Below are 9,556 nucleotides of genomic sequence, written 5' to 3' on the forward strand. Positions count from 1 at the left end.
GTCAAGCTGAGGGGGGAGGAAAAATAAGTGGCGGAAGATGGAGGAAGTTAAACCCACGATACAAAAGGTTAAGAAATGAAAAGCCAGCAAATCATAGGAGGGCAAATGGCATCCAGTCTGATGAAGAATTTAATAAAGGAATACAACTGTAGTTCTACATAAGTAATAGTAAAATAAGGTAATGTGGATGGGCATCATTGTGAACACTCATTATGGGTTCTCTGCACAAATTAATGTTCCAACTATAATTGCTGCTGGCTCATTGGCAGCCATTGCAAGTGCCAGTCAGAAGAGAGGCATGACTGAGATCCCAGTCTGCTATATCTTTGTTGCTTAGAATATTGTTCAGTGATGTCGTTTTGAAAATGTTGGTTTGTATTATAAAGTTGAGCAATTGTCTGGGTGCTATTGTAAACCAACCTGCACATGTCCTCTGTTTGTTATTGTTCAATGTATGGTTATTTTTACCCTTGATTGTTGTTGTTACAGTTGTTCCATTGACAATATTGATTAATATTATTTTAATTGTTAATACCGTAAATCTCCAAAGTAAGCTTTGGCAATATGCACATTGTTACATCATGCCAATAAAGCAAATTGAATTGCTTTATTGGGGACTCTTTGTAGGGACTATGGGAATGTTTCAGACTGCCTATTACTGCTGGGCAACTGTAAAAAAAAATATATAAAAAAAATAAAATAAAATGCTTTTATCTAAAATCCATTTTCTGCTACCCTAATTGTCAATAAAGCTTTCCCTGTTATGTATCATATCTTTGCCTCTAAACACATGTTATTTTCATCCAAGCACACAGAGAAAGATCATGATACAACTCACTTTTCCACATATTTTATTATAAAAAAGAATCTTAAAATATGTTGTTTCATACACAGGACTCAACATTTACAATACAACAGGATCCTATTAATATTGGTGCCATCACAAAGTGCCTAAAACAATGGATATCTTCCTATAGCCACACTAGCATAACACTTAGAAAGCTTGCACATTATATTGCCTCATTCTAAAAATGGTATGATAGTGTGGATATTAGACAAGCATGATAAATACAATGCCTTGGCAACTGTGTACAAAACCTATTGAATGTGGCCCATTTTACATCTGTAGAATATATGTAGGTATACAAAGTTTCTTCCACAGTTTAGAAAAAGTACATCGGACAATGAAACAGTACACTTCACATAGTCCTAAAAGGGGGCACTGTCATAGCAACCAAATGATAGGCAAACAATCTAACAGAAGGATGATGTGCTGGTTGGAGATCAGTTGTTTTGATGGGGCATTCCTTCACGGCTGTCAGAGGGGAGTGGGGGTCTCATCAGGGGTGGCATACCCATCCCGGGGCCACTGTGTTGCATTTGATGGTGGTGGTGCATCTGGGGAGGGCCAGGGGCACCAGGGGGCAAAGGGGGCATATTCATCCCCCCTGGAAGTGGAGGGGGCATGGGCTCACTGGGGGGTCGAGGCCCCATCCCACTCATCAGGGGAGGGGGGCGCTTAATACCCATGGGGGGTACGGGTCCGCTGGGTGGGGCGAGGGCTTTCTCCATCTTGAAGTGGAACTGGAGGAAGAACTGGAGAGGGACAGTACATTCAGTTGGATTCCACTAATACCTAAATATCCTCCAAAAACCAAGTCAAATAAGACCAACCATGGGACTGTCAACACCAAATTTACTTTACCTGTTTTGTATCTTTGTTCCAGTGGGTCCAGAAGCGACTCTCACCTTTATCAATCTCTCTGCTTGGCACCTGCATAAATATAGAAGATACAAAAAGGTATGAGTTGTCATTCATAGGAAAACGGAACGAAGCAAAGACAATTGACAGTGATTGGGGATTTTCTTAGGTCCAAATGAAGACACGCACACACCTTGAAGGCGATCGTCTCGTAGGGCTCTGCAGCCAGTAGAAGGTACTGCCAACGACGGTCTGGGGGCTCGATGCGCTGCTCGTATGCAGACATGAAGCGATGCCTGGGTCCTATGCCCTCTGCTATCTCTGGGTAATCAATCTGATAGGGGAGGAAGTGAAAGTAGCCAGTGTCTCAGAAATTGCAGCCCAAAGTGCCAACTGTAACGCTTGGTGGAGGAGGAGGAATAATGGTTTGGGCTAGGCCATACAACATTTTGTTGTATTAAATCATGATATAGTCTACAAATTGTGCATTTAGGCTGTGACTTACTTAGAATGAAATACAAATTAAACAGTGCCTTTGAATTCATTTTTAGAATTCATGCAAACGACACCATTCTCTTTGGACACTGTGTTAACAAACCTCCAAACGAGCTTCAACATCATACAACACTCCTTCCGTGGCCTCCAACTGCTCTTAAACGCTAGTAAAACGGAATGCATGCTCTTCAACCGATTGCTGACCTCACCCGCCCGCTCGCCCAGCATCACTACTCTGGATGGTTCTGACTTAGAATATGTGGACAACTATAAATACCTAGGTGTCTGGCTAGACTGTAAACTCTCCTTCCAGACTCACATTAAGCATCTCCAATCCAAAGTTAAATCTAGAATTGGCTTCCTACATCACAACAAAGCCTCCTTCACTCATGCTGCCAAACATACCCTCGTAAAACTGACTATCCTATCGATCTTTAACTTCAGCGATGTCATTTACAAAATAGCCTCCGACACTCTACTTAACAAATTGGATGCAGTCCATCACAGTGCCATCCGTTTTGTCACCAAAGCCCCATATACTACCCACCACTGCGACCTGTATTCTCTCGTTGGCTGATCCTCGGCTACATATTCGTCGCCTAACCCACTGGCTCCAGGTCATCTAGAAGTCTTTGCTAGGTAAAGCTCCGCCTTATCTCAGCTCACTGGTCACCATAGCAACACCCACCCGTGTATATTTCACTGGTCATCCCCAAAGCCAACACCTCCTTTGACCGCCTTTCCTTCCAGTTCTCTGCTGCCAAGACTGGAACAAATTGCAAAAATCACTTAAGTTGGAGACATATCTCCCTCACTAACTTTAAGCGTCTGCTGTCAGAGCAGCTTACTGATCGCTGTAGCTGTACACATCCCATCTGTAAATAGCCCATCCAACCATCTACCTACCTCATCCCTATATTTGTTTTTGTTTTGTTTTTCTGCAGACCAGTATTTCTACCTGCACATATCACTCCAGTGTAAATTGCTAAATTGTAATTACCTCACCATTGGCCTATTTATTGCTTTACCGCCTTACTTCATTTGCACACACTGTATACAGTTTTTTCTATTGTGTTATTGACTGTACGATTGTTTATCCCATGTGTAACTCTGTGTTGTTTTTATTGCACTGCTTTGCTTTATCTTGGCCAGGTCGCAGTTGTAAATGAGAACTTGTTCTCAACTGGCCTACCTGGTTAAATAAAAAAAAATAAAAAAAATTGAATTCATTTTTAGAAACACGAGTTTGGCCAGTCTGTGGCTTCAGGCTTTTGGGATAAGTGTCTTTCAGATTCCACAATGATTCTTTAGTTGTAGACAGTACATCACTGCACTCCCTCTTGGACCTCATCTTTGTAAGTCACCTTGATTTAGCACCTGTGTGTTTAATCAGTTTCTTTATGAAAATATTTAACAAACTCCATGACATTAGCAAGAGGCTATTTGCAGCACACAAGTAGACGACAAATGCATGCTGGGGCTGGAATGCCCTGAGCTTGTGATGTGAGCGCTACTGGAGCGAAATTGGAGCAAGCGATAATGCCGACGATCCAGCCTTTGCGAATCTCGCACCACGCTCCAGTCAAATTTGGCACTCTCCGCTCCTGGCCAGCTCCGCTCACATACTCTGATTCAGACTCACCTGGAAAAGTAAAGACTGTTGCCCGCTCTCTGGATCTCTCTGTTTTGTTACTGTTGAGAAGGGAAATAATATCAATACATTACATTAGATTGTTCTAGAGTCATCAAATCCTTTGAGAGCCTGATGATGACTAACATCAAAACACATAATAACCTACCTTTGTACCCCGGTCGACCAATTTTCACAAATTTCTTGACCTCAACCTTCACCTTTTCGGGGGCTGGCTGGGCGGGAGCTTCTTTTGCTTCTTTGGCTGCTCTTCTCGCTCTGCATTCAACAAAATAGAGAAGTGAACAAAACCAAATATACACAGTGCTAAAATGACACAAAAGTAGTAGTAATGTACTTACAAATTCGTTTGATGCTTCTTTCCCTGTGTATGGGCCAGGTAGCTGCCCTTTAAAGAGAAAACATCAATGGTTCAAATCTGGAATTCAAATGACAATTGATCATCATATAAAGAGTTATGTTAAAATGAGCACTTCCTTACCTCATTGTTGTGGAGTGTCAGACACAGTTTACACTCATAAGAGCCCAGATGGTTCTTCATGAAATAGGGGTCCTTGTTGATGTCAATGGTCTCCAGGGCCAGCTGGCGGAGCCGCTCTCGCCGGTCCCGGTTGCTCTCCGAGGTGGACGCCACCCCACCACTCCCCGTCTTGCCCCCAGCTCTGTGTTGGAAATCCATTTTGCAGGGCAATGGATTCACTCACAGTCAAAACACTCAACTCCACCTCCTGGACAGCTGGTCAAATACTCAAGGTAGACGTCTTCACTCTGGAGAAACATATTGGGGAAAAAAAAGTTTAACATAAGGTACATTTTTTCACTTGTGCATTTGGGGAGCATCTTTGGAGGAAAAAAAATAAGACTTGAAATTGTACCAAATTATATAACATTTGTTCAGCTTAGCTAACTAGTAACATTCGCAGACCATGGCACCTAGCTAGCAATTAGGGTGCAACTAGCCAACTATCTAAAGCTACTATTCAAACGTAGTTTGTTACATACATTTCTACACCAAAAGCAAGAGGCCTAACAATGGATGTAATAACACTATTATAAGACAACTACTATAGGCTATAGTATAGCTATCTTATACACTGTGTTTTGGTGCAGAGGGTGGATTAGCTAGCTATACTAATATTAGCCTGTGTTAGCTTTGTTGATGTAATCGGCAAAGCAGCTACGACTTTAACGAACAAAACGGGACTTCTTTTCATATCTGTTGCTGTAGTAAATGTAGGTGTATCTAATCAAATTAATGGAATATCTTTAATATCATTTACCACAGAATTACTAGTTTTTAAACTCACCAATTCCTCAACGTTTGCGTCACGCCGTTCACAACGTAAACACTAATACGCATAGGCAAACTTCCGTTTCGTACATGTGTATAACTTTATTGACAAAACTACACAACACACAGTTCAAAACAATGTATTTTTGCTATATTTTACGAAATAGTTCAGCAGAAACGTGAATATTTGAAGTTAAGCCTCTCTAAAATGCAAGACGTCCGTTTGTCTATAATGTATAGCCTATTTATTTATTTAACTAGGCAAGTCAGTTAACAGTTAACAGGAACAGTGGGTTAACTGCCTTAAAAAAATTAAAAAATATTTGTTTTATTACCAATGTAGAAAAAGTCTGTATACATACAATAAGTACATAAATATACAATGATAACATATGCTAGGGGGTACAACAAATTACAGATTATACAAAGACCTTAAAAGAAACACAAATATTGATTGTTTTAACAGCTTTCTTATTAGTAGAATGTAGAATGGTCTTAATGTACTGCTCAAATTCCGCATAGAAGTGTGTTTTTTTATTAGTGAATTTACATTTATGAATATGAAATTATTCCATTAGCAAAATTAGATTTATGACGTAAAATTGTTTTCCTTTATCTTTATTATGGTTAAGGAAACCGAGCAGCACATTCTCCCATAACAAACAAAAGTCATCAAGAAAATTAACAATTATAAAACTGTGAATATCTTTCCATAATTGTTTTACATGTAGACAATGCCAAAATAAATGTGAAACTGTTTCTGGATGCTCAACACAAAAAGTACAATCAATATTTTAATGTATTTTTTGAGTTTCTTCAGGTAATGATTCACAGGGTAATACTTATGGATCATTCTTAAAGAGACCTCTTTGACCTTGTTAACAAGCAAGTATTTGTGTGGTAATAACCAGACTTTTTTCCAACATATATTAGTGACCAATGTATTCCAGTAACTTGTGACATAAGGGTTGGATACAATCTCCCTTTGAAATAAAGCACGTATAGATCTGTTGTTCTGAGGGAGCAAGGAGAAACATATTTTCCCTATTGGAGAGTCAACTGGATGAAGCGAGGCTAGGTCAAGAAGGTGAGGTCTGGCTACACCTCTAAATAACATGAGAGTTCCATATGGAATTACGGTTAACTTCCTTGTTCAGGGGAAGAACGACAGATTTTTACCTTGTCAGCTCGGGGATTCGATCTTGCAACCTTTTGGTTACTAGTCCAACGCTCTAACCACTAGGCTACCCTGCCACCTATCTTTTTCTTTCTTTGTTCTTTTTGTTGTTGTTGCATCACACAAATATTGTACATAATAATAGACATATATCACAAGTAACAAAAGACCAAAGAAAAGTAAATAATAAATAAACCAGACAGAAACAAAAAAAGTATATTACACTATATAGTTACAATCTGACAAAATACTGTAGACACTTCTTTGATTATTTGCTATTTATACCTTTCAGGGATGTTATATAATATTCTAAATCAATTAGAAAAATACTGAAACTTGAGGGGAAAAATCATTGGGGCAGGGACATTTTCTTGACCCACAGGACTAATCATTAAGCTGGGGATGCAATTTTAGAACACAATTTCAAAGGGAATTTTTTGTTTACTCATTTGGATACCAATGGACATTAGCTAGTAGCGGTCATCAAACACATGGACAGATTGTTTGTGTTGTGTTGTGTAATGTATATGGATACTGTTCTAGTCCTCCAAATAACTTAACTTAACTTAAGTACGCTGGTAAGACTTGACAAGACAAGATGAACTAGCAACAGACAAACAGAGAACACAGGTATAAATACACAGGGGATAATGGGAAGATGGGCGACACCTGGAGGGGGGTGGAAACAAGCACAAAGACAGGTCAAAAAAGATCAGGGTGTGACAGAAATAGATGGGAGAGGTTGAGGGTAGAGGAAGGACAGGAATAAAAACAAACAAAATATACTGCTCAAAATAATAAAGGGAACACTAAAATAACACATCCTAGATCTGAATGAATGAAATAATCTTATTAAATACTTTGTTCTTTACATAGTTGAATGTGCTGACAACCAAATCACACAAAAATAATCAATGGAAATCCAATTTATCAACCCATGGAGGTCTGGATTTGTAGTCACACTCAAAATTAAAGTGGAAAACCACACTACAGGCTGATCCAACTTTGATGTAATGTCCTTAAAACAAGTCAAAATGAGGCTCAGTAGTGTGTGTGGCCTCCACGTGCCTGTATGACCTCCCTACAATGCCTGGGCATGCTCCTGATGAGGTGGCGGATGGTCTCCTGAGGGATCTCCTCCCAGACCTGGACTAAAGCATCCGCCAACTCCTGGACAGTCTGTGGTGCAACGTGGCGTTGGTGGATGGAGCGAGAAATGATGTCCCAGATGTGCTCAATTGGATTCAGGTCTGGGGAACGGGCGGGCCAGTCCATAGCATCAATGCCTTCCTCTTGCAGGAACTACTGACACACTCCAGCCACATGAGGTCTAGCTTTGTCTTGCATTAGGAGGAACCCAGGGCCAACCGCACCAGCATATGGTCTCACAAGGGGTCTGAGGATCTCATCTCGGTACCTAATGGCAGTCAGGCTACCTCTGGCGAGCACATGGAGGTGTGCGGGCCCACCAAAGAAATGCCACCCCATACCATGACTGACCCACCGCCAAACCGGTCATGATGGAGGATGTTGCAGGCAGCAAAACGTTCTCCATGGCGTCTCCAGACTCTGTCACGTCTGTCACGTGCTCAGTGTGAACCTGCTTTCATCTGTGAAGAGCACAGGGCGCCAGTGGCGAATTTGCCAATCTTGGTGTTCTCTGGCAAATGGCAAACGTCCTGCACGGTGTTGGGCTGTAAGCACAACCCCCACCTGTGGACGTCGAGCCCTCATACCACCCTCATGGTGTCTGTTTCTGACCATTTGAGCAGACACATGCACATTTGTGGCCTGCTGGAGGTCATTTTGCAGGGCTCTGGCAGTGCACCTTCTGCTCCTCCTTGCACAAAGGAGGTAGCGGTCCTGCTGCTGGGTTGTTGCCCTCCTACGGCCTCCTCCACGTCTCCTGATGTACTGACCTGTCTCCTGGTAGCGCCTCCATGCTCTGGACACTACGCTGACAGACACAGCAAACCTTCTTGCCACAGCTCGCATTGATGTGCCATCCTGGATGAGCTGCACTACCTGAGCCACTTGTGTGGGTTGTAGACTCCGTCTCATGTTACCACTAGAGTGAAAGCATCGCCAGCATTCAAAAGTGACCAAAACATCAGCCAGGAAGCATAGGAACTGAGAAGTGGTCTCTGGTCACCACCTGCAGAACCACTCGTTTATTGGGGGTGTCTTGCTAATTTCCTATAATTTTCACCTGTTGTCTATTCCATTTGCACAACAGCATGTGAAATTTATTGTCAATCAGTGTTGCTTCCTTAGTGGACAGTTTGATTTCACAGAAGTGTGATTGACTTGGAGTTACATTGTGTTGTTTAAGTGTTCCCTTTATTTTTTTGAGCAGTGTATAACAATTTTAAAATAGACTGTGTCCATAAATTGTATACAGTATGTATACGCTGAAAGTAGAGGCCTAAGAGTTGTTGTTCACTAGTTTACTCCAATTAGGGGAGGGGTGGTAGGGTTAGAAAGTAATGAAGGAAAATATATTTTTAAAAGATATGTGTATAAATTGTATACAGTATGTATACGCTGAAAGTAGAGGCCTAAGAGTTGTTGTTCACTAGTTTACTCCAATTAGGGGAGGGGTGGTAGGGTTAGAAAGTAATGAAGGAAAATATATTTTTAAAAGATATGTTTTTATATATATATTTACAACTCGTTTTACAACCACTCCACAAATTTCTTGTTAACAAGCTATAGTTTTGGCAAGTCGGTTAGGACATCTACTTTGTGCATGACACAAGTAATTTTTCCAACAATTGCTTACAGACAGATTATTTCACTTGTAATTCACTGTATCACAATTCCAGTGGGTCAGAAGTTTGCATACACTAAGTTGAGTGTGCATTTAAACAGCTTGGAAAATTCCAGAAAATGTTGTCATGGCTTTAGAAGCTTCTGATAGGCTAATTGACATCATTTGAGTCAATTGGAGGTGTACCTATGGATGTATTTCAAAGCCTACCTTCAAACTCAGGTAGAAAAGAAATCAGCCAAGACCTCAGAAAAAAATGTAGACCTCCACAAGTCTGGTTCATCCTTGGGAGCAATTTCCAAACACCTGAAGGTACCACGTTAATTTGTACAAACAATAGTACGCAAGTATAAACACCATGGGACCACACAGCCGTCATACTGCTCAGGAAGGAGACGCGTTCTGTCTCTTAGAGATGAATGTACATTAGTGTGAAAAGTGCAAATCAATCCCAGAACAATAGTAAAGGA

General features: G+C 40.9%; 1 protein-coding gene across 1 annotated transcript; it reads right to left on the reverse strand.

Annotated features, from left to right (window-relative positions):
* Nucleotides 1-834: 834 nt before the first annotated feature.
* LOC106599988 (splicing factor 3A subunit 2) lies at nt 835-5,242 on the reverse strand. The gene is made up of 8 exons (XM_014191321.3): nt 5,156-5,242; nt 4,330-4,616; nt 4,190-4,236; nt 3,997-4,106; nt 3,840-3,889; nt 1,896-2,036; nt 1,706-1,774; nt 835-1,596 (listed from the first exon to the last, which is right to left on the reverse strand). Exons 2-8 carry the CDS (start codon nt 4,525-4,527, stop codon nt 1,285-1,287), a joined length of 927 nt encoding a protein of 308 aa, XP_014046796.1. The 5' UTR covers nt 4,528-4,616; nt 5,156-5,242; the 3' UTR covers nt 835-1,284.
* Nucleotides 5,243-9,556: the final 4,314 nt, after the last annotated feature.

The sequence above is a fragment of the Salmo salar genome, chromosome 03 (genome assembly GCF_965601325.2).
Source record: "Salmo salar chromosome 03, fSalSal1, whole genome shotgun sequence".
Taxonomy (NCBI): Eukaryota; Metazoa; Chordata; class Actinopteri; order Salmoniformes; family Salmonidae; genus Salmo; species Salmo salar.